Below are 25746 nucleotides of genomic sequence, written 5' to 3'. Positions count from 1 at the left end.
ACTTGTATCACCATTCTAAAGCTGAATGTGCCTCGTCGTATAGTCATAATGTGCATAGTCACATGTTGTTGCTATCTAATAACAGTAATACTAAATACAATACCACACATAAACAATACTGTAGTATTGTTAATGGATAAGGATGCAACCTGCTCAATGAAAATATGTTGTAAAATTGGTGTAATTTTATACTGCTGTATTTTTTTAGTGGTTGTTGAGACAATGGAAAAGCTGTTGGAGTAATATATAGAGCCTGAGTTGTTGATTTATTGTTTAATTTTGCAATCTAGGCTGTCGAGACCATGGATAAGTCAGAAATGCCCTGTCAGGCCCTCGTCAAAATGCTGGCCAAGAAACCAGGCTGGAAGGAGACCAATTTCCAGGTATCTGTGACCATGACAAAAGCTCTTTTGGTAGCAGTCCTGCTGATCAAATCTACATGAGGCAATTTTGCAACAGCAGATTCCATCAAGGGTTTGAAGCTGCCAACATACCCTCGATTAATGCTCATAAATTATGTCTGTGGTTAAGTTTGTCTGTTTGATAGTTTGGTAATTATGAAAGTTCAGTTGACTGGTAAAGATGCAAAGTAGCTGGTGAAATTTGGAAAACATCAACTAATAGTGAACCCATACAGATCCCCCACCACGGTTTGGCACATGTTAACCGCGAATTAGTTGGAAAATTTAACCATCTCATCTCATCATCACTCGCTTCTCCGGGGTTGGGTTGCAGTGGCAGCAAGCTAAGTAGGGCACTCCAGACGTCCTTCTCCCCAGCAACGCCCTCCAGCTCCTCCTGGGGGATCCCAAGATGTTCCCAGGCCAGACTGTACATGTAGTCCCTCCAGAAAGTTCTGGGTTTACCCCGGGGTCTCTTCTCAGTTGGATGTGCCCGGAAAACCTCCAAAGGGAAGGCACCCAGGAGGCATCCTAATCAGATGTCCAAACCACCTCAACTGGCTCCTTTTGACGCGAAGGAGCAGCGGCTCTACTCTGAGGTCCCTCCAGATGTCCAAGCTCCTCATCCTATGTCTAAGGCTGAGCCCAGACACCCTATGGAGGAAACTAGTTTCAGCCACTTGTATCCACGATCTCACCCTTTTGGTCACAACCCAAAGCTCATGACCATAGGTGAGGGTTGGACCAAACATTGACTGGTAAATTGAGAGCTTTGCCTTATGACTCAGCTCCCTCTTCACCACAACGGTCCGGTATAATGTCTGCATTACTGCTGATGCTGCACCAATCCGCCTGTCAATCTCCCGCTCCATCCTACACTCACTCTTGAACAAGACCCCGAGATACTTGAACTCCTTCACTTGAGGCAACAACTCATCCCCAACCCGGAGGGAGCAATCCATCGTATTCTGGTAGAGAACCACGGCCTCAGACTTGGAGGTGCTGACTCTCATCCTGGCCATTTCACACTCAGCTGCTAACCAAAATTTAAGACGAAATGTAAAATTAAAACTATTATTAAACATTTTGAATTTAAAGCAAAATTAACCATCATAGTGAAATAGTTTTAGTACCGCTGTTATGTTTTAAAGTAATAATTCCCTAAATCTTGATACAGAGTTGCAGTGAAAAGATAGACAAGACAGATGTGATTGGTTGATTATGCAAAATAAGTCTATGTGCATTCACATGAAGAGGGCATGTTGAATCCCAATGAATCAATCAGGGATGCTCACATTGCAAAAAGCACAGTAATGGCCAAAATACACCAGGCACGAACAGCGCAACATGTTTGCTGCTGCAGGGTGACAATCATGGCTAGAGGAGGAGCAGGAGAAATTGAAAAGCCTCCCACATCATTTAACTTTCATGTATGGGAGCACTTGGTCTTCCCTGTAAAATATATTGATGGAAGAAGGGTGGTGGACAAAACTGTTAAGGTGCGTAGGCATTGTGCCACGAGAAAGCCATATGAGAATGTCAATACATTAAGCATGGCCACCCATTTGATGCATTTTTTTTCTCATAATCCAGTTTATTTTAAGAACCTCTTCGACAATTTGAAATGGTACAGACAAAACAGATGGCAGAAAAGTCTATTGAATGAAAATAGTAAAGGATATATTTTAAATGAACATGCAAACTGTTGCATAACACAGTTCAACAGTGAGGAACCAAAATTACAGGCCTCAACACACAAAACAGCTCAATGATGTCATTGAGCAACACAGCAAATTAAAGCATTAACATGTTTACTATAAAATAGAACAGCGGTGATCCACTCACTGGATGCACCATAATAGTTCATTATTAGAGAACTTATATAAACGGCAGTCATTGTTTTTCCACATTTTCTTTATGGCAAACTCAGCTTGAAAACCTTTGGTCCTTTAAAAAAGCAAGAATCAACATTATGTTTGCAATGCCAGCTCTAGTCTATACAATTCTTTTTTGTTTTAATAAATATCCATCTAATATTATTCCTCATGCTCAAACTAACAGATTCTGGTCAGATATACATTTCTAATGGGCTCAAGGTGTCATCCAGTCATTTGGTATTTAATGGCACTACAGGTCTTGACAATCACTTTGCTTCATCACAAGCTATATAGCTGAGTGGTGTTGCTTCAGATGGTGGTCAGCACAGTGGCTATGTCCTCTCCTTTACTAATCTCCCTCCGGGTGTGGATGCCCATTCCAGGGTGGGCAAATTTACAAACATTTTTACCAAATTGTCTTGGAAGAAAATATGGGGCATCTGTCTCCAACACAGTGCGATTGAGAGGGATCTTGCAGACAGCATCTCGGGCCTCTTTAGCACCAAAGTAGGTGATCAGGGCTGTGAAGCCCACAAAGAAATTGGGGAACTCCGTCAAGAATGGTTCAATCACTGAATAGCTGTTTGTGCAACAGCGCACATGAATTTCATAGTCTCAAGGAACACACTTCTTCATGATCTCCAACAGGTCATCATCTGCATCCCTGCAGTGGATCACAAGTGGTGTCTGCATGGCCATACCCAGACGCAGCTGACGCTCAAATACCTCTTTCTGCTTAGAAGAGTTGGTGGAGTTTTTGTTGGAGTAGTCCAAGCCAATCTCTCCAAATGCCACAGCTTTCGGATGTTGCATGGCTCTAAGAATGCTGCGCTCATGGACGTCTGAGTACTGTTTAGCAAAGTGAGGGTGGCACCCAAAGGCCCCCCACACAGTCTTCAGCTAGCAAACCTTCCCACATGGGTTGCAGAAGTCTGCAATACAACCATGAAACGCTGGAGAGAAGCTGCTCTGGTATATATTTCGGAAGTTGCTGAAGGTCCCGTGCTTATCTTCGCTTTGCATATAGCATGCCCAGGTGGCAGTGCGTATCAATGAAGCTAATCTGATTTGCAAGGGAATGGTCACTGATCCATGTAGGCTCCGATCCCAGAGACTTCCATCTAGCAGGACTGCAAGAGTGACTGATGGGGGTGGAGAGGTAGGGAATGACACAGCCGGCATATGAGTCTCTGCGGGGAGTTGTGAAGTCCAGGCAGGGGTAGTGAGTAGAGAAAAGATTGTCTACACGAGGGATCTTTGGTGCTGATAATACTGCTTGAGTTGACTGTCTTGGCAAAGCAAATGGATCCGGTGAGGAGACAGTAACGCTTGTGTGGCAATGGTTCTCTATGCCTGTTCTGGGTTCCTCATTGGCACCCATGCTAGGAGTCCTACTCCTTGGCATGTAAGAGACAGGTGGATCTGATGTAAGAAAAACCATCCTAAGGTAATTGTGGCAAAGCCATGAACGTGTCCTCACTATGTTCTTGGACGGCTGCAGTGTGTTCATTGAAGGGCACCAAGGCAAATGAGGCAGAGATGATTCCCAGGGAATTCCTAGAATGATTGTGTGTTTGGCTGTTTGAGTAGTTGTTCTGGAGTTCTATCTAACTTGACAAATGATTGGGCACATGTTACAGTGCCCAATCATTCCTCTGGAGAGGAATTGTTTTGGGAGAGTGACTCTGCCAAAACAGAATCCTCGGCATCAGTCCAATCAGATGAATCCTCTCCTTTCATCACTGTGCTCCTCTTATCCCTTTTCAGATGTAAATTGTTATGTGGTGTTTCTGAACACAGAAACACCACATAACAATTTACACCACATAACGATTTCAGAAAGACCAGTGGTGGAAAAGGGTGATTCCTTTCATGGTTAGAAACTGAATCCATACATTTAGTCTCTGGTTGTGGTGAGCAGCAGCCCATGGTCAGGACCTTGCCATCGTCTGGCCCAAAACTAGGAATCCTAGTCATCACTGGTGTTGGCTTTTTGGGTGGAAAGGGGCTTTGGATCTTGGTCGGGAATTTTGTCCCTTCACCTTGGCCCATGGCGTCAGTCAAAGCCTTCAAGTAAATGGCCTTTGATTCTTCCTCTGGTGTCCTGTCTTTCTTCTTTAAGTTGAAAGAATTAGATGAATGAGTTGATACCTTGAAACTCTGAGATGACTGAATGTTCTGTCCATTAAATCTGCCTTGGAGGGATGTAGATCTTTTAATTTTTTTCTTGAGAGCTTCCGGCTTTCACACAGAACATCTGCTTTTCTCTTGGGTGTGTCTTACTAAGTTGATGGCTCCAATACCAACAGATCCTGAAAACATATTGTGTACAGGGGAAGGTGTCCTTAAGTCTTCACTTGGTGACATACTCAAACCAGTAGGTATGACCTGACCAGCACTTCTTCCGAAAAATTGTTAGGGGAGAATGCAGTTTGTAACCTCTCAACCAACTTCTTGCTTTCCATGTCACAGAAACCATTAATTTTGGGCTACGACATGGTGAGGTTTTCACGGTGAATGGAGACATTTGTTTCAGGTCATTTTTTCCCACTGTTGATCTGGTGGCACTCGGGGGAAATTTAAGCAACAATTAAAGCACTTAAATTGCAACGTCACCCTGGTGTGTCAGTGACGGTAGCCAATTGAGCATTGAATATTTTATATATTTTAAGATTTTATTTAAATATTGAACATCTTGAATCTTATTTTCATTGAAGACCACGGACAAATGTTCTTTGCTTTAAGTGTTTTTCAGAACAAATTGAAAAGTTGTATTTGTCTCACTTTTTTTTTTCTGATCGGAAAAATTATCTGATCCATGACTTAAAACTGTGATTAGGTCAAGTCAATTTTATTTGTATAGCCCAATATCACAAATTACAAATTTGCCTCAAGGGGCTTTACAGCAACACAACATCCTGTCCTTAGACCCTCACATCAGATAAGAAACAACTCCCCAAAAAGCACCCTTTAACAGGGAGAAAAAATAGGAAGAAACCTCAGGGAGAGCAACAGAGGAGGGATCTCTCTCCCAAGACAGACGACATGCAAGGGATGTTGTATTTACACAATTTACAGAATACAACATTGAAAGAGGATAACAGAATTATGATGGAATTATAAAATATATGAAGAATATGATGAGGAGGATGCCAAGCAGTGTCCAGATGCCACCAGAACAGCCCAGGACCCTTTCTCCCCAATTGTATCCGGCCAATTACCTCAATCTTCCAAGCTGTCCCGGTTGCTGCTCCACCCCCTCTGCCGACCTGGGGAGGGCTGCAGATGCTACCTGGACGCCCCCCAGCTGACTTCTTTTTAACTTTGAGTTTGAGATGGAATTTACGATTTAAGGAGATGACAGGTGAGATGGTACAAGCCCATTTAGGATTTTATAAGTCAGCAGAAGCACCTTGAAGTCTGATCTAATATGGATGGGAAGCCTTAATGTGGTTATCAAAGGAAAGGCTGGGATCAGACGTAACACCAAGAATTTTGCTGCCACATGTTGTGAAATCAGAGTTGTCGATTGTTATCATTACTTGATCAAATTGGTGTCTCTGTCTAGCAGGGCCAATGACCAGCATCTTGGTTTTATCCAAATTTAAAAGCAAAAGGTTCAGTGATATCCAATTTTTCACAGCAGCCAAGCAGTCCTCTAAATTAGTATTTTTTTTTGGGGGGGGGTAGTTTTTCTCCCCAACTATACCCCGGCCAATTACCCCACTCTTCGGAGCTGTCTCGATCGCTGCTCCACCCCCTCTGCCGATCCGAGGAGGACTGCAGACTACTACGTCTCCTCTGTTACATGTGGAGTCGCCAGCCATTTCTTTTCACCTGACTGTGAGGAGTTTCATCAGAGGGGCATAGCACATGGGAGGATCATGGTGGCCCCCCCCCCAGTTCCCCCTCCCCCCCGAACAGGCGCCCCAACTGACCAGAGGAGGCGCTAGTGCAGCGACCAGGACACACCCACATCCGGCTTCCCATACGCAGACACGGCCAGTTGTGTCTGTAGGGACGCCCGACTAAGCTGGAGGCAACACAAAGGTTCGAACCGGCGATCCCCATGTTGATAGGCAATGGAATAGACCACTATGCTACCTGGACGCCCCCTAAATTAGTCATTTGAGTATGATCATCAGCCCTTATAGGCACGTAATTGAGTTGTATTTTTCCTTCTTTGCAAAATATATTGTTGCACATTGATGTAAAATTTCCTTTTTGTACTTGCTAGTACTAGTGGCTGGTGTGACAGAGTAAGATGCAGCGGACAGGAAGAGATGGAAACCGATGATCCGCTGTGGCGACCCCTAATGGGAGAAGCCGAAAGTAGTAGTAGTAGCACTTGGTAGTACTTTGCTGAACTCTTCAAAGTTTAGCAGTTCTATAGTGAGTATTAGTAGTTGTAGACAGTAGGTTTGGGTCATACTCAACTTTTGAGCTGAAATAAAATCTCAACTTATATACAGGAGAAAAGACATGCTGCTAACAAAGCTGCTTTGAAGTTATAACACCAAGAGTGGCTTGTATATGACTGTGTTGGAGAATTCATGCTCATATTCTAGCCCTGTCTCCTGGTGTAGGTGATGCAGCTGAAACTTCATATCGTAGCTCTGATAGCCGAGAGAGGAAAGTTTTCGAAGACCTCAGCCTTGGTGGTATTGGACGGACTGGTGGATAAGGTGGGAGACGTGAAATGTGGAGGAAATGCTAAAGAGGGTCTCACTGCTATAGGAGAGGTGTGCTCACTGCCATGGACTGCTGAACAGGTATCACCCTTTAAAAAAATATCATTAAAACATTTTTTTTGTTCAGTTGCCTTACCTAGTCATCAACAAAGTTGGTTATGACCCCCCCATTCAAATATTTTAGATTTAATTGGAAAGCGCAAAAACGGTCCGAGGACTATTTTACTTGATCGTTTAACATCAGGAAATTATGCCTAACTAATAATGTGTGTTTTTATTTTCAGGTGGTTTCGATGGCCTTTGCCCAGAAGAACCCTAAGAACCAGGCAGAAGCTCTCAACTGGCTGGCCAATGCCATGAAAGAGTTTGGTTTTGCAGGGTAAAATCTTACTTACAGCTCTGATTTTAATAACCAAACCCATATGAAATTTGGGAGGACAATACCAGTGTTATTAATGGGTATTTTCCACTCCTTTCTGTAACTTTTCTGCTATTTGAGATCATGTCTACTTTACATTCAAATTCAATATGTGTAATTCAGGAAATTGACTTTTTCACAATTTGAAATTTGGTGCTTTTTTTGGCAGTCTTATTTTTACATTTGGAATTTGTTAAGTATGAAATAATCCAGACTTGGTTTCCGTACTTTCTTTTCTGGTCATATATATATTCCCAGTTTGAATCGTCTCATCACCATTTTAATTAAATTCTGTTTTCCTGTAGTCTGAGGACTCCGTTAATGTTCCTGTGTCTTCTCCTCTGCTCTACTCTTCTCAGTATCAACGTTAAAGGTTTCATTAATAATGTGAAGACTGCTCTGGGAGCCACTAATCCCGCTGTGCGGACAGCTGCCATTACCCTCCTGGGAGTCATGTATCTCTATATGGGAGCTCCATTACGAATGTTCTTTGAAGATGGGAAACCTGCCCTCCTTGCACAGATCGATGCAGAGTTTGAAAAGGTTGGTGCAGCCTGGTGGAAATAAAGCCAGTCTGTTTTTTGTCAGTGATGGAGGCAATATACTTATTCATTCTGTAAGTAAATAGTTAAATGAAAATGTTAAGGAGCTCAACGGGCCTTTACAAGTAGAACTCCATTTTTGCCTCATGACACCCGATTTAGTAGAGCAAAATAATATTTGAAACAAAACGGGAATAATATGACCAGCAAGCTTTACTACCGCAAGCTACATGCAACATTTCCAATATTGTTCAAATTCCTCACCAGCTATCAGCAGGTGGTTGAAATGGAGTGTATTTCAGTAGAATCTGTGTATTTGTAAATATATTAAAGGTATCCTCTGCGCTGCTTTACAGATGCAGGGGCAGTCTCCTCCTGCCCCAATTCGAGGCAACAAAAAGGCAACGGGTGATGAGGAGGAAGATTATGGGGAGGAGCCGGATGAGGATGGGGGAGGAGGACATGACGTTATGGATCTCCTACCTAGAACAGACATCAGGTGAGCCAGTGTTGTGAAAAGGAAAGAGCCATATCATTTTAAGCATGTGAATGTGCCATTTCTTTAAATACAAAACTGAAATTATTCTGACTGGTATGTTTACAAAGAAAATGGGAAGTGATTCGGCGCAGTTTATTTTTTGTTTAAAAAGCTTTCCCAGTAGAATTTATAGATTTTGTAGGACTATTGGTTATGAAAATAATATTGAAGACATTTTGTAATACTAGACATTGTCAAAATTATGAAAAATGTGTAAAGTGAATGTTATACAGCCTGATAATTTTGTTTTGGGCAACACCACAATGACAACAACAAAATGTAGATGTAATTTTATTACCTCGGCTTTTTCCATTGTGTTGGTGCTGTTAAACGTTCTCTGTCTGTTTTACTTTTCCATTTTAATTCTAATCTGATATTCATCTAAGATTTGGGTTTGTTCCAGTAGATGGAAATCAAGATTCTTAAAACCTTTGTGCAATGGCCTAAAATGCCAGTCTGTATTTCTCCAATGCTTTCAAACCTTAAAGCAACAAAACGATGTCCTTGTTTATAAAATAAAGTCAAAAAATTATTAATATAATCTTCAACTGTTAATCATTTAAAACAGTGACAGCACTTAGTGAGGTGGTGCATCTCCCCATTAGGTCATGACAACGCTTTTACACTCTTAATCTTACACACCATTACTCCGTCTTAACCCACTGAGTATTTGTCCTATCTCTTTCATCCCCTCCTCCCTGTCTTTATATTCCTTTGTCTGTTCTACTTAGTGATAAGATCACATCTGACCTGGTGTCTAAAATTGAGGATAAGAACTGGAAGATCCGCAAGGAGGGTTTGGATGAAGTTGCAGCCATAATCTCAGATGCCAAATTCATCACAACTAACCTAGGAGAACTGCCTCTAGCACTGAAAGGAAGACTGAACGACTCCAATAAGATACTGGTCAGTGAGGTGGCTTGGCTTGGCTCCTAACTTGTTTTTATAAATTAAAGTCTGAAGACAGGAGAGCCTGCACTGCACATACAGTAAAAGAACATTAATTCCATCATAACAGGCTTTGAACTAAGCTAAATTTGTTTCACTGAAATGAACCATTTTCTTAAAGGTGGAACTGTCTTTATTTCATCATATTTTGACACACGTTGTATTGTTTTGAAACGGGTCAAATTGTGTTGACAGTCAAGAGGCCAACTTTTGAACTAAAAATTAAATCTAAGATGGCAGGGATTAATGTGCAGTTTAAGGCCTTGGTAGAAATTCAATTTTGAAATAACTCATCAATGTATGTGTCCCATTTTAGGTGCAGCAGACCCTAACCATTCTCCAGCAGCTAGCAACTTCCATGGGACCTGGGCTGAAACAGCATGTTAAACCCCTAGGAATTCCTATTATCACTGTACTGGGAGACAGCAAGGTGCTTACACTCACTAAAAATCTCACACAATAATAATATGAACACATACCAGTATTTTCATGATGGGTACTCACCTGTGATTGAGCAGTGCTGACTGCATGTTCCATGTCTTTTAAAATACCATGTTGTTCCAGTAGATCTCAATAAAGAATTGAGATAAGATACATTCATTTATCCATGTGGGAAAATATGTTTGCAGAATACTGGACAATAATATGTGACAGTACCATTATAAATGTTGCCATTATAACTGTCTCCTCTTCCTCCATTGTAGCCCAATGTGAGGGCAGCTGCCCTGTCAACATTACAGGCATGGACGGAGCAGACTGGGATGAAAGAGTGGCTAGAGGGAGAAGACTTGTCAGAGGAACTGAAGAGAGAGAATCCTTTCCTACGACAAGAGGTATGCACACACACACACAGAGACACACACACACACACACACACACCTCAACATCTTCAATTAAAAAAGAAAAAAGGAATCCAGCATTCACCTCTGTCAAAATCGAATCAGTCCAGGAATTGAGAACAAATTTTTCCTCCTTTCTTTACCCATCCTCTCTCCCTTCCATCCCAGTTGCTAAGCTGGTTAGCAGAGAAGCTTCCCACACTGAGGACAGTACCAGGAGACTTGATGTTGTGTATCCCCAACCTCTATGCTTGTCTGGAGGATAGAAATGGAGATGTCAGGAAGAAAGCCCAAGATGCCCTGCCCACTTTTATGATGCACTTGGGCTTCGACAAGATGAACAAGGCCACTGGAAAGCTCAAGGTACTACACTCTTAAAATTATATGCTGAATGAGGGGGGGGAAAAACCCCCAGAAATTTACATTTTGACATTATATTCTCAGAGAAAGAGATTTCAAGTGATAGCATGTTTCATGAATGAGTTTCTGAATAGACTTTACAATTGATATAAACATAGAATTAAAATGTAATTAAAACCAGTTGTAGTGACATTGGTCTTCCACTTTTAAAATGGGCCTCAGAATGTGTTTGTGCTGTGAGGGTCCTACTAACATTACATATCTGTTGATGCCATATCAAACATTCCCAACTCGCCTTTGCTTCTAAGATTTGTCTTTTTCATTACTTGTAATAATAGCCCAATTTTAGTAGAAAATACCACCTTTCTTGAGTTTCTCATTTTTTCACTTTTGGCAGAGTAGCCTTTGTTAACTGCCAAAGGTTTCCTTGATATTCTCTAATTCCCTAAATTTCCCTGATTTCCAATGAATATTATTGCCTTCCTCTCAGTAACCAATGATGTCTCTCATTCTTTCAAGCTTTCTCTTACGTTGTGTCTTTCTTGGTCTCTCTCACACTGTCTGATCTGATCTGTCTTGTCTGATTATGCTTCTTTCACAATCTACCTCCAGTCTTCCTCTAAGGACCAGGTGATAGCCTTGTTGGAAAAAGCCCGGGCAGTGATGCCAGCTAAACCTGCGGCACCTGTTAAGGCAGTGAAAGGAAAGGGAACTGGAGGGAAGGCTGCTCCAGGTTAGTTGGACTGCCAGCCATATACAGCGAATGAAGTTGGCAATGTTAATTTGATAAAGCTTGCCAAAGTCAAAAATAAGGTTCTTACTTATTTCATAACACTGCAGTAACTGTTTAGGAATTCAATGACTTGTGCATTATTTGGCTTATTAAGTGTTTGAATGGAGAGGACAGCTGTGACAGGTGATATATGCTCAAATATACAGCCATGCACCACTGGATGAGGGAGTGCTTAGCAAAGGCCATTTTCTCCTGTTTTTTTACACAGAAAAGTCATGACCTTTGGGATTTGGGGGTGGTGCGACTGGTTAACTGCATGCCTAGTGGTGCATTTCATAGTATTGACCTCTTAAAACCATGCTTGCATATTTTGAAAAAAAAAATCCATTGTATCTATAACTATTACTATAGGTCAGCCATTGTTATTATTTTCAAAGGACAAATTCCCATATAGATTATTCATGTCAATTTTATGGGAAATATAAACAATACATAAGCCAACAAGTGTGTAGGATACATCCTTTAAATGACCATGTTTTTTTTTCCAGCCAATACTCCAGCTATAACTGTTTGTCCAGCAAAGTAAACTTTTACCTATAACTTGGTCCTCTCTAGGGTCTAAGTCTCAGCCAAACAGCGAAGACTACAGTGCCGGAGAAACCAAACCTGAAGTCAAGAAAAAAGGAGGAGTGGCTGTTAAGAGGGTAGGTCTATCTGCATCAATACCTTTCAAATTTACTCATGGTGATAGACGTGCACATGCCAAGCCAAATCATTTACATGTTTACATGTGCATTATTTGGCTTAGCTTGTGCAGTGTTTATATGGGAACAGAGAAATTGTGAATTTTTTTAAGGGTACATTAAACCCCAAAATTCAGGTTCAAGGTTGGTTTTATTTGCTAAGATGGACAGCAGTAGATCTGTACTCGTGTAAATATCCATACATAAGCCATTGCTGTATTGATATCAGTCCTAGCTTTTCATTAATTGCTCATATCAGATATACATGTGAAGTATTGTCTCGATTCCTTTTTTTTTATTTCTCTGAACACCTTTACCAGTCATTCATTCCTATTCTTTTGTTTATCATTACTAATGTGATGTGGTTGGTCGGTTGTCTCTACTCGTCCAGCCCCCCTCCCCTCCCGAGGACCCCGCTCCACCTCCCCCCTCCATGGAGAAGGACAGAGACAGTAATGCTAGCAAAAAGGCCTCTGCCAAAGGGAAGGCTGCTGCTGGCAGTCAACAGGTAGACACTGGGCCTGTTGCATTAGGGTAACAAATATCCTCCTTTTGAAGTTTAGCTTGGTTTTGTTCTCAGTCATCAGCTGTGAACAATCAATCTAGATGTTGCAGGAGCGGAGATGTTTCCTCTTCTTTAACAGTTCTTTGCAGTTAACCATGTTTCATAGATGTAGTTGGTAAAAACCATCATATTGTCTAGAAATATGATGCTCCCTCCGTCAGCTATTCCCATGAGGGCACAATGACACAATTGATTGTGTTATCAGTCAAAAAAGCAAGATGGCCTCTGTTGCTAAAACAAAACTACATGAATCATGCTATTGAAATGTTAAGCCAAAAGCCAGTGATGAAAATTCTTAACCGTCCCTTCTGTGCCTGAAGCCGGGAGACAGTTTTTTTCCCCCACCCTTAGATTTCAAGTTTCAACCAGAGTCCCGTTTTGCATCTCTTTTTTTTTCCACCATCCATATACCATCCTTTCTTTAGTCTTGTCAAAATTGTTACCCTAGGTGTATGTGTTGCTAAGTCAACACTACATGGCTTAGAGCGATGTCATGGATGTATTTTCTCAAACGTCTATTCGAAGCCATGTAGCTATAACTTTCTTTTCTAAAATACTGCAAAACACATTTCCAAAATTAATTTAAATCATTCCTTTTCTTTTAAGCCAATGCAAAGAACTGCCAAATGTTGACAGGAAAAGCTCCACACCTGAACAGAATTTCATTGAGGACAGTTGTTATCCTAATTCTGCCCCTACCTGGCTTCTTGTCCAGTTTGTCTTGACCTCTTCTTGGCCAAGCACTGAGCTCTTCTAACCATTTCTCTGTCAAGCACTCATTCTGACACTGGGACCAATACAGCCGTAGAATAATTTATTTCCACAATGACAGTTTTGGGGTTAAACTAATGAAAAGTCAATGATATTTGTCTTAATCTTGTAACGTGGCATAACAATGTGGCTATGGTTGTTGAAGAACACATTATAAGACAATAATTTAGAAATGTAGGAGATCACCATTCATACTGCACATATACAGCAAGCAGAGGGAGATAGAGGCCAAATACCACCTGGTTAAAAGTCAACTTGCTGCATGAACCTCTTTCTTAACATATGTTTTGCATGTTGGAGTGATTTAATTAATTAATTAATTTATTTATTTATTTTGCACATTCTTTTCTAAATGTTAACTTGCAAAAAGACTGCTTGTCATAACTACTTCCTGTCTGCTGTCAGTATCTGTTACCCGTGTAGACTTGTGTATTACGTTACTAACACGTATTCATTCTTAAAACACAATATGAACTCACACATATTCAAAACAATAAAAGCTCATCTCAAAAGACATGTTTGCATTAATTGCAAATAAGAACATGTTAGTCTATGCGTGCGTGCACACACACACACACACACACACACACACACACACACACACACACACACACACAAACCCCTTCTGTACAAAAATCATAATATTGCCTCCTCTCCCAGGGCCCAGCAGGTAAGAAGCCTCCAACCAAAGGTGTCAAGGACGATGAGGATAGGTCTGGACCCATCTTTATTTCAATCCCCAATGCCAAGGAACAGAGGATCAAAGAAGAGAAACAGTTGAAGGTACTGGGTCGGCTGGCTGGTTTGCCAGTTTACTTCCTCTTTCTTTAATGGTGATGGTTCATTTTGTTTTGCTGCTAAGAGACATGGACTAGATCCCAAACTTATTGTTTTCTCAAAATGATGTCTCCCCCTCTTTCTTTACAAAATTTGTTGTTTGTAGAGTTTGAAATGGAATTTCATGACTCCTCGGGATGAATATGTGGAGCAGCTTAAGTCCCAGATGTCGGGCTGCTTTGTCAGGTGGCTTCTGGATGAGCTTTTCCACTTTGACTTCCAGAGACATGTCAAGGCTATAGGAGTCATGATAGAGGTAAAGACGTGTGTGTGTGTGTGTGTGTGTGTGTGTGTGTGTGTGTGTGTGTGTGTGTGTGTGTGTGTGTGTGAGAGTTAGTTAGTTAACCTGTTGATGTGTATTTGACAGAGATTGGAGGATGAGAGTGAGGCTACCATAAGTTGTTTGGACCTCATTCTGAAGTGGTTCACCCTGAGGTTTTTTGACACCAACACCACCGTACTTATGAAAGTCCTGGAGTACCTGAAGCTGCTGTTTTCCATGCTTAGTAGAGAGAATTACCATCTGAATGAGTTCGAGGCCAACTCCTTCATCCCATACCTTATACTCAAGGTGAGCAACCAGGTTTCAAACAGAGGCAATATATGAACCAAGACATTTTAATGTTTTTGTACAACGTGTGCTCAATTCAGGCTCTCCAGCTTTGTATGCCAGCATAGTATACCATACCAAAGGGAGTTGTTTTGATTCAGATGAACATGTTCTTTCTCTCTGTTGTATTTATTTGATTCTATTGATAATGGTATATATGGATATACTTGATCAATACAAATCTCTGTATAAGATGTATGATATATTATGTTTGTTTAAGGAGTTAATGTTTGCTGTTAAATTGGTCAAGTCTGGGTATTATCAACGCATGACAACAATGTTTTGAAGCGGCCTCCCCTGGTCTCTTCTCTCCCCTCCAGGTAGGGGAGTCTAAGGATGTGGTTCGGAAAGATGTTCGGACCATACTAAACATGCTGTGTAAAGTCTACCCAGCATCCAAGGTCTTCCCTTTCCTCATGGATGGAACCAAGTCCAAGAACTCTAAACAAAGAGCTGGTAAGAGTGGGAGTTGAATATCGAGAACCAGTTCCAAATTTGGTTCTTCTTCCAGTGTCTTCTTTATTGTATATATCTGGAATACATTTTGGCAATTTAATTTTCTAATGGACATTTGCTGTTTCTAGTGTTGCCCAGTCCCTATTACAGAGCTGCTGATTCTGTTTTCTATATTTCTACTCTTATAGCCGAGTGATTTTAGGAGCATTACAGACAACAGTGTTAAATTGGTATTCCTTTTAATTGTCTTTCTTTGTCTGATGGTCTTTTTTTATTTCTGTGTCTTTTTTTTTCTTTCTTCCCAGAATGTCTAGAGGAGTTAGGCTGTTTGATTGAGGGCTATGGAATGAATGTGTGTCAGCCGACTCCTGCCAAGGCTCTGAAGGAGATTGCCATACATATTGGAGACAGAGACACATCTGTACGCAACGCAGCCCTCAACACCGTGGTGGCTGTTTACAACGTTTGTGGTGACCAAGTCTACAAACTCATAGGAAATGTAAGATAGATACAATTGTGATATATTACTGTATTCTGAAAGCAGACCTACAACCATATAAAAACATCCAAATATCTTTATCCTGTAGCATGATCGTCATATATTAGCCTTGTGTGTGAAATATCAAGAAAACCCCAAAGTTCATCTTTATCACCACCGTCAGGGTTTTCTGCTAATTGCATTTTTTTTGGCAATTCTTTGCTTTCACTACTGTAGAAAAAAACTGAGAATTTAAATGGGGTGGGGTTATATGATTTGGGGTGCTTTCACACCTAGCTCATATGGAGCAATTAAAACAAACCCGGGAGATGGAGCGTTCCCCCCTAGATCTATTTGTTTGGGCATATGAGCACATAGCAATCGCACTCGGAAGCAGTTCCGGCCCAGACCCCAAATTTATTGGTAGGTTTTCTTAATAGCTGGGTTTTGTTTTGCTTTGTGTTTTTGTTTTTTTTTCACACCACTGATCTGCTTGGTCAGTGGTACTTTATTCAGCCTACCATAGGATAGCTTACCATGCAAGGATGTAACAGCACTCAGGATTAGTCAGACTGGCATTATGTCTGTTCATAATGAATCTTCTTTTCCTTTGCCCAACAATTTCTCTCTTCTGTCCCCTTCATCTTTCTCTTTCTTGACCTTCATTTCCCTCTACACTCACATTCTATCTTTGCCTCCATCTCTCTCCTTCACTTGTCCCATGCTCAAGTTATCTGAGAAAGACATGAGCATGCTGGAGGAGAGGATTAAGCGTTCAGCTAAAAAGACCCCTGCTGCCCCGGCTAAGCAGAGTGTAACAGAGAGATCCCAGAGAGAACATCCAACTAACCCCAACGCCACCTTCCTCCGCAAGCCTCCTGCCCAGGAGGACCCCAATAAACTCAAGTAGGTCACCTTTGGCTCAGGAGTAGGAGATGTTTTATGGGCTGCAATTTGTGCCACTACACAAATTAATTGAAATCAATAGCATTGAGTTTAACTCCAAAAGTTAACATGGAACAATCAGAATGAATACAGCAATCTAATTGTACCATACTTCGGGATCTTTAGAGTGGACCGTTTGCAAAATTTCTCCAAATCATACCTCTCTTAGTTGCTATTGATATGTCCAAAAATTCCAGATGAGTTCTGCCACTCTTTACTGGGTCAAACTTCGGTGTCAACAAGGTAAATAGACCAAGCTAACTGTAGTTAAGTTACCATGAACCAGATGAAAGTGTGCCTATTGGTGATTTCTGTAAGATAAATGAGAGATCTTCCACAAAGTATGATCCATAGAAGGAACTTCTGAAGGTCAAATTTAGGTTTGGGGAAAAGAACAAAAATATATTGCCTCGTCTGGCACTCATGATGACGTGAATATGTTTTACAGTTTCCCAAAAAACACCTTTACACGATTTCCCCTTCCTTTGGCTATGTCTTTTAACTATCTGTTGCTCTGTTGTGCTATCAGAGCAGTGTCAGTTGTCAAAACAAGTCAAGGTAATTTTTAACAGGTGATTTGTGGATAAACTGTTATCAGTCATTGTTTAGCAGACACTCAGTTGTTTGTGAGACCAGAAAAAAAACGGTAAAGGTTCCTTATTATTACTCCCATTATTTCCTGGCCACTTAATTGTTTTGTTTTGTTTTTTTGTCCTCCCATTGCAGGCCCTGATTTAAGATTTTGTTTTCCATTTTGCTGAGTTTTTTGTTTTTTTCCCCCCTGGTAGTGTGATTTATAACTTTGCCGTTTATGTATTTGAAAACATACCATAACCACAAAACATAACCAGAGCATGGGGGGGAGGGTTATCACAGATTTCGCAGCCTAGGGAGGGATAAATAACCACAGCGCCTTTCAAACACGCGAGAAAGGGCACCAACCCCTGCTCCAAACAGCTCAAAAGACACTTGCACATCTTTACTCTTTGGACTTGAAGGGGAAAGTTCTGGTCATACCAAATTCTCTTTTTTAAGACATATGTGAAACACCGCATACTTGCAATGTCAGCATTCCTAACTACGTTCCATAATTATGTTTGTCATTCTGTCAATGCTTCACCGGCTGTTGATTAACTGGTTTGAGTTCATAGACGTGAGAGTCACGCCACAAACCTATTACTGTCTCTGTTTAACTCAGAACTAACCTCATCTTCTCTCCTACTCTGTTTCACTGATTGTTAGGTTGGTTCCACAGACTTCAGATGTTCAGAAATACTAAGTGATCCTGCCAATTTCAAAAGAAATCAATTGAAAATGCATTTTTTTTTAGACACTGGTGATCTATGTCTGTGAGACCAACCTCTGTCTGGTCATGACTTTCTGGTTGGCTGGCTGGCCAGCTGTCCTTTTGTATTGTTGCCTGTCTGTCTCTTAACCCTTTACCTCTCTTTTGTGTGATTCCTCCTTTATCTTTTCTGCCTGCCTTCCTTTCTGGATCAGAATAATGTATCGAACATATAGGATGTGAGTACCTGTCCCTCCTCCTCTCCCTCCCCTCTGTGTTGTTTTGGGAAGCACAATGTCCTGAATGCAAATAAACACCCAGCACTCATAATCTGTTGAGTTTACCACTATAAAGGCCTGACACTTAAAACCTGTTTTACAGCCAGGCTTTATTTGGCACCAAACTATTAAAGACTGATTTCTGCAGCTTCAACCTTATCAATTAATTTCAGTAAGAGACCTCATGCCGCAAACATTCATCATGGAGTCTTGGTGTCACTAAACAAAGAAACAACACAAAACAGTGTCAGCATGTTATGCGTTTGTATGCCCATTTTTTTGTGCAATGATCACATGCACATGGCTAAAGGGGCAAAATTTGGCCAAAGAGATGCAAAGCAGTTAAATGATATAGCACTGAAAAAAGTATTTCTTTGTGTGTTTGCTCCATTATAAAGAATTGTTATAATGCACTTTTATACTCACACATGCTAGTTTATCCTCAGCTTTTGTTTATCCACCAGTCGGCATATGGTCCACACACACATGTTGTTTAAGCAAGTCCCACACAAACATCAGCTACACCCTTCACAGTTGTCCTTAGCTTTAATCGTGTTGCACCTGACCGCTTAACACTGTGTCTGATTGATTTTGGCATGGCGACTTCTACTCAGTCAACTCAATGTCAGCTTGTGAATGTGTTGACAACTTTTTTCTCAAGTGAGTTATAGAGGTTGACCTCTCCATAACTATACCTAGAATTATTTATTTGGCTACTAAAATCATCATCTTCCTCATCAAAGTGTTGCTCCAAAGGTACATAAGTAAATTATATGTTTGAAGTTATATGTGTTGCCCACTTGAGCAATGGAACTGAGTAATGTAATGCAGCAGCCATTTGAATTTTAAAAAGCTTTCTAGAAACAACCTAGTGCCAATTGGCAAGGCCTTTGACTTTGCTCGTTTTAAGTAGCTCTGTGACATTTGAGTTTTAGTGTTTCTTCACAAGGTGGGAATGAGGTACTGATGTCATTTTGATTGCAGTACCATGTTATTGTCTCCCCTAATTCCTATATCTTTGTGTTTTGATTACATATAATAGGCAGACAATATCATATGCTTAGTCTTCCATAATCCTATTCCATCAGCTACTAGAATGCTTGGGCCAGCAACTTTGGCCCAAGAATCCATGTGATTGAACTCTGATAGTTCAGTCCTGGCCATTTTGCCATCTCAAAAAAAAAAAGTTTTCCATGTTAGACAGAAATGACCTCACACATCTGCAAGTTGACAGATTGGCTGTCAGGGCTATTTTAGAGGTTTTTCATTATGTGTGCCTTTCAAGGTCTCTATTGGAGCCAAGGGCTTTACAGTCATAGAAAAAGTTGTGCCTTGTGCTAACCAAAGGCCTTAAAGGCTCTACATGTGAACTTTGATATTAAATGGTCTTCCTGGAGAGTGCCCATACTTGTGGGGCATTGTGCATAATGAACATGTGTGCGCTTGACTTCAACAAGTGTCCCCACCCAAGACTACAAAATCAATGTTGCTTTATCCCCATATTGTGGCAGTTTGCATTTCTCATGACCTCATTGGCAAAAGGCATCCAGTGTTAAGAAGAATGAGTAATGAGTGTCAGTGTTTTATTATTTTGCATCAAATGTCTTGAAAGCTCCCCATCATCAACCTAGCCCTAACCACCCATTATGCATATAACAACTGATTGCTGACTTTTGAGCTTCTGAGTCCTTTCACTACACTTCACTCTATCAAAGCTCATTAAAGCTGTCGTCTGTATTTCATTAAGGAGACTTGTCATCAAAGTCACTCCTCTTTTCAGCCGAACAGTTTTGAGCTTCCAGTTTAATTTATCGATCTAAATGTCTACAGGCTCAATATTCAGACATACACTGTTTTATAAATTAGATTAAAAAGTGATTTATTCACTAGTGGTATGATGAGAACAGAAATTATTCTTTTAAGAAAGCATTGATATCGTATTTGTTTATGGTTCCTGGCAAAAATGATCAGTCTTTCAAGAGCTAAAATAAATAAATAAATAACTACATCGTAATTTGAGATCATATAACTAAATAAGTTAACCTATAAGTGCCCCTGTTTCTACATTATCCATCCATCCATTATCCAAACCACTTATCCTGCTCTCAGGGTCGCGGGATGCTGGAGCCTATCCCGGCACTTATTGGGCGGCAGGCAGGGAGATACCCTGGACAGGCCGCCAGGCCATCACAGGGCTGCCACACACACACGCACACTCATTCACACCTAGGGACAATTTAGTACGGCCGATTCACCTGACCTACATGTCTTTGGACTGTGGGGGGAACCAAACGGAAGCACCCGGAGGAAACCCATGCAGACTTTGGGAGAACATGCGAACTCCACACAGAGGATGACCCAGGACGACCTCCAAGGTTGGACAACCCCGCGGCTCACACCCAGGACCTTCTTGCCGTGAGGCGACTGCACTAACCACTGCGCCACCGTGCTGCCTGTTTCTACATTATTCTAAAAGAAATAAATGCTGAAAGTAACGGAGAAAAATGTGAAGGAGAAGGAGAGTTCCTCATTTCACAAATGATACAGGATTTAAATAAGGGCCAAGCAGTGAAAAGCATCTCCAAAAAAGGTTAGATTATGAATACGAAGCAGATTGCTATTCATATTTATGGAAAACATAGTATCGTCATCTTCGGTTGTATGCATAAAGTCTTGACCCAACGCAGCCTCCACTTGCTATAAAAATGACATTTACAGTTCTCTAGGAATTTTTTTTTATTGTTAGTGCATCCCATGCATGAGAGAGGCAAAACAGAGAGGCCATTCAGGTCATACAAGTAGAACCGCTTTTCAGCAGCTTCCATTTATTCCTCTTAAGTAGATTCATGCCTTCTCCCAGATCAACTTCATCTATCGCCATCTGAGTTCGAAAGAGGGCATTTAGGAACTTATTGATATCCTCTCCAACGGAATCGATCGTTATCTCCAACCTGTCTGGACTGGATCCTGGAAAAGCCATTGCTCCCAAGGAGAGCTTTGCGACTATATTTTAGCATTGGATCGATTCATCATACTGCTCTTTCGTGGTCTCTTTTTCTTTAATTGTTTCTTCGTATGAGACATACAGAGAGGCCTGTGGGGGGTTGCCTTCAAGTTAATCTCTCCTAACAGAAGAATATCTGCTAGGGGCCACTGAAGTCAATCAATTTCTCAGAACCCTACGACCCAGCCTAATCGTCAACACATGCTAGGTCATATGTGTCTTTCTTTTTTTTTTTTTTTTTCTAAATTTATTTCTGATTTTTCCCTTTTTCTCCCAATTTAGTGGCCAATCGATCCCTATTTTAGTTCAAACACCCACCCTCATACTACATGCGTTCGCCAACTGCAACTATCCTGCCGGCAGTCTCAAAGGAGACGCCTCGCAAGGCGAATCCAGGCCGAACCACTGCTTTATCCAATACACACAGAGACGCATTCATGTGACGAACACAAGCCGACTCCGCCCCCCTCCCGAAGACAGCGTTGCCAATTTCTGCTGCTTCATCGAGTCCGACCATAGTCGGATCTGACGAGACCGGGTCGCGAACCCCGGTCCCCAGTGGGCAACTGCATCGACACAAAGCCGATGCTTAGACCGCTACACCACCGCAAACGCAATATGTGTCTTTGTTAATATAAACACTGAACCCATCTGTGTTTGTGAGATAAAATATGAGTGTTGGGTGCTTACCCCAGCAGTCATCAGCTCAGTGAATTACATTTACATCTGCAATTTCCAATTTTTGTTTTCATCCCATCGTATTTACCCGTTAACTCAGCTGAGTACCTGCTACCATTTCAGGCAGTTTGTCAGTATTTTCACATTTGCTTTTGCTTACCTTGTGGCACCTAAGTATCTGCTTCCTGCCAAACTTATTGCTTAGTATCTAGACTTTAAAACCCACTCTGTCAGTTGTTCTGTGGTTAGATTGTATTGTCGATGTATATATTTTGTTAGTGATAAGAGAGGTACCTTAATATTTTGCATTGTGATGTGTTGTTTTTTTGTCATCGGCACTGGTCACATTATGGGGTGAAGGTCACCTCACTTCTTCATTGGATCCAATGACTGCTGTTTCTTACAGTAACTATACGCTGTTAGTTTCAGTGAGAAGTGGCAGCAGTGCTAAGAAGCCTTTTTTTGTGTAGCAGACAGACAAATCTAGTGACCTTTTTTCCCCATAATGTACAAAGTGTCTATTGACAAAAGTAACCAGCCAAAACATCCAACTGTCAAGGAAGTTCTTTGGGGTCTTGACGATTGGGACAAGACACATTATCAAGTGCTGATCAGCTCCAGTCCTTGGACTCCAATGGGAATATAAACAAGCCTTCATAGACCCAGTCATCATGAACTTAATTTGAAAAGTGTTGTGACCCCCAAATAAATACACATTAAACTAGGAACCCTCTAAACTCAGCATTAATCCATGGGCAAACAAACTGAGAATATTTTAGCTGCTTGATTCAGTTAAGTGTCTGTATGTAAAGTCCTTGTCTGCCAGGACTGGAGCTAAAAGGCACTTATCCATAACTCACAAGGCCTAAATGTACACCCCTCCTCTCTTTTCATTTCTTTCCCTTTCCTATTCATCCTCCCATATCTGTCCCCCTCTCTGAACCTCCAACGTCTCCTTCCGCCTCCACTCCTCTACCCCATCCTTCTTTTTTTCTCATACCATGCCCTTCCCCCTGTTCCCCTTCCCTTTGCTCTTGTCTCATCTCTGTTGCTCACCATCTACTCTTCCATCCTCTTGGCCCTCCGTCGCCACTCCTCTCTCCACCCATTTCCTCTGTATTCTCTCGATTCCCCCCCCCCCTCTCTCCAGTCAAGCTCGTCAGAATGCCCAGCACAGTGAGTCATCCCATCCGAGCATCCCCAAGGAGTTTCAGTTGGACCTTGACATGATCGAGACAGATCAGAGCAGAGTTGGTGAGCTGCCTGACTTGGTCCAACACAAACTGGATGAACTGCTTGAGCCCATCATGATCCCAGAGCCCAAGTTAGTAGACACATGCATGCACGCAAACACACACACATGCATTCACACACACATTGTAGGTTTTGGTAGTATTTAAAGGTCATACAGTGCATCCGGAAAGTATTCACACCCCTTCACTTTCCCCACATTTTGTTATGTTACAACCTTATTCCAAAATGGATTAAATTCTTTTTTTTCTCATCAATCTACACACAGTACCCCATAATGACAAAGTGAAAAAGGTTTTGTAGAAATTTTTGCAAATTTATTAAAAACAAAAAACTGAAATATTGCATGTACATAAGTATTCACACTCTTTACTCAGTACTTGGTTGAGGCACCCTTGGCAGCGATTACAGCATCAAGTCTTCTTGGGTACGAAGCTACAAGCTTGGCACACCTATATTTGGGGTATTTCTCCCATTCTTCTCTGCAGATCCTCTCGAGTTCTGTAAGGTTAGATGGGGAGTGTCGCTGCACAGCTATTTTCAGGTCTTTCCCGAGATGTTCAATGGGGTTCAAGTCTGGGCTCTGGCTGGGCCACTCAAGGACATTCACAGACTTGTCCTGAAGCCACTCCTTCATTGTCTTGGCTGTGTGCTTAGGGTCGTTGTCGTGTTGAGAGGTAAACCTTCGCCCCAGTCTGAGGTCCTGAGCGCTCTGGAACACGTTTTCATCAAGGATCTCTCTGTACTCTGCTCCATTCATCCTTCCCTCGATCCTGACTAGTCTCCCAGTTCCTGCCGCTGAAGAACATCCCCACAGCATGATGCTGCCACCACCATGCTTCACTGTAGGGATGGTATTAGCAAGGTGATGAAAGGTGCCTGGTTCCCTTCAGACGTGACGTTTGGCATTCAGGCCAAAGAGTTCAATCTTGGTTTCATCAGACCAGAGAATCTTGTTTCTCATGGTCTGAGAGTCCTTTAGGTGCTTTCTGGCAAACTCCAAGCGGGCTGTCATGTGCCTTATATAGACAGGTGTGTGCCTTTCCAAATCATGTCCGATCAATTAAATTTAGTACAGGTGGACTCCAATCAAGATGTAGAAACATCTCAAGGATGATCAGTGGAAACAGGATGATCCTGAGCTCAATTTTGAGTGTCATAGCAAAGGGTGTGAATACTTATGTACATGCAATATTTCAGTTTTTTATTTTTAATAAATTTGCAAAAATTTCTACAAAACCTTTTTCACTTTGTCATTATGGGGTATTGTGTGTAGATTGATGAGAAAAAAAATGAATTTAATCCATTTTGGAATAAGGCTGTAACATAACAAAATGTGGGGAAAGTGAAGGGGTGTGAATACTTTCCGGATGCACTGTATGTATGTGCTTATAACATTTCTTTGGTTAATTGTGTTTGTGTTTTCATGTTCCCTAGGATGCGTTCTGTGTCTCCACACTTTGATGAGCTCCACAACAGCACAGCATCCACCATCAACTTTGTCATCTCCCAGGTGGCCAGCAGTGACATTAACACCAGCATACAAGCTCTGGCACAGGTATTGGAACCACAAACATGCTAAGCATTTGTACATTTTATTTAAATAAAAAATGTGGCAGAACTAGCAAACGCCTGTTGCATCTACTTGCGCATTTTTCTTTATTAAAGGGCGGCGCCATCTGCATTCTTTTCCGAGTTGCTCTAATAGAAACACCCACTCAGCCCTTAGCAAAAAGCAGTGAACCAGGTTAACGCTGATGCCCCCACCCCCACACTCACGCGCAGTTCGCTGACTGTGGAGAGTGATGAAAGTGTTAAAAAGTGCAGAAACCTACATCAAGTCACATGGGGAAACGTTTTTAGAGGGGCTTGGGAAAATAGCATTTTGATGCTAAAACATACGTACTACGACCAAAATTTGAATTTTCGGATTTGAATGCAGGTGACATGGTGGCACAGTGGTTAGCGTGATCGCCTCACAGCAAGAAGGTCCGGGGTTCAAACCCCGGGGTTGTCCAACCTTGGGGGTCACCCCAGGTCATCCTCTGTGTGGAGTTTACATGTTCTCCGCGTGTCTGTTTGAGTTTCCTATGGGTGCTCCAGTTTCCTCCCACAGTCCAACGACATGTAGGTCAGATGAATTGGCCGTACTAAATTGTCCCTAGGTGTGAGAGTGTCGGCCCTGTGATGGACTGGCGGCCTGTCCAGGGTGTCTCCCCACCTGCCGTCCAATGACTGCTGGGATGGGCTCCAGCATCCCGCTGCCCTAAGCAGGATGAGTGGCTTGGATAACAGATGGATGGATGCCTAGTTGGATCGCTCATGACTCTCTTCCTTCTAACGAACGCTTAATCCACACCCTCCTTTTACCAAACATCCTCCAACCACTTGCGCTCCGTGATGTGAAAAACATGGTTGGAATCATATAGAGGAGACAAAGAAATGTATTTGGGGTTCATGTTGTGAAAATTTTAGGAATTTAAAATATTTTGGCTTTA

The 25746-nt window shown here is 41.6% G+C and overlaps 1 protein-coding gene across 4 annotated transcripts in view; it reads left to right on the top strand.

The window, feature by feature from the left end:
• The window catches only part of ckap5 (cytoskeleton associated protein 5), a 66038-nt gene that overhangs the window by 28254 nt on the left and 12038 nt on the right, over positions 1-25746 (top strand). For 3 of the 4 annotated variants that reach the window (XM_056281732.1, XM_056281729.1, XM_056281733.1), the window contains exons 16-35: positions 291-383; positions 6865-7050; positions 7254-7348; positions 7747-7930; positions 8286-8428; positions 9199-9373; positions 9732-9845; positions 10120-10248; positions 10423-10617; positions 11227-11347; positions 11963-12051; positions 12482-12598; positions 14087-14209; positions 14370-14519; positions 14631-14834; positions 15194-15329; positions 15635-15828; positions 16538-16713; positions 23148-23321; positions 24686-24806. In XM_056281732.1, coding sequence (XP_056137707.1) covers positions 291-383; positions 6865-7050; positions 7254-7348; positions 7747-7930; positions 8286-8428; positions 9199-9373; positions 9732-9845; positions 10120-10248; positions 10423-10617; positions 11227-11347; positions 11963-12051; positions 12482-12598; positions 14087-14209; positions 14370-14519; positions 14631-14834; positions 15194-15329; positions 15635-15828; positions 16538-16713; positions 23148-23321; positions 24686-24806 — 2919 coding nt within the window. The remainder of the gene's footprint in view (positions 1-290; positions 384-6864; positions 7051-7253; positions 7349-7746; positions 7931-8285; positions 8429-9198; positions 9374-9731; positions 9846-10119; positions 10249-10422; positions 10618-11226; positions 11348-11962; positions 12052-12481; positions 12599-14086; positions 14210-14369; positions 14520-14630; positions 14835-15193; positions 15330-15634; positions 15829-16537; positions 16714-23147; positions 23322-24685; positions 24807-25746) is intronic. The other variant, XM_056281730.1, reaches the window with a different exon arrangement.

Source organism: Lampris incognitus, chromosome 6, assembly GCF_029633865.1.
Source record: "Lampris incognitus isolate fLamInc1 chromosome 6, fLamInc1.hap2, whole genome shotgun sequence".
Lineage (NCBI taxonomy): Eukaryota > Metazoa > Chordata > Actinopteri > Lampriformes > Lampridae > Lampris > Lampris incognitus.
The sequence above is the reverse complement of the archived record's forward strand: the minus strand, read 5'-3'. Positions and strand labels throughout refer to the sequence as shown.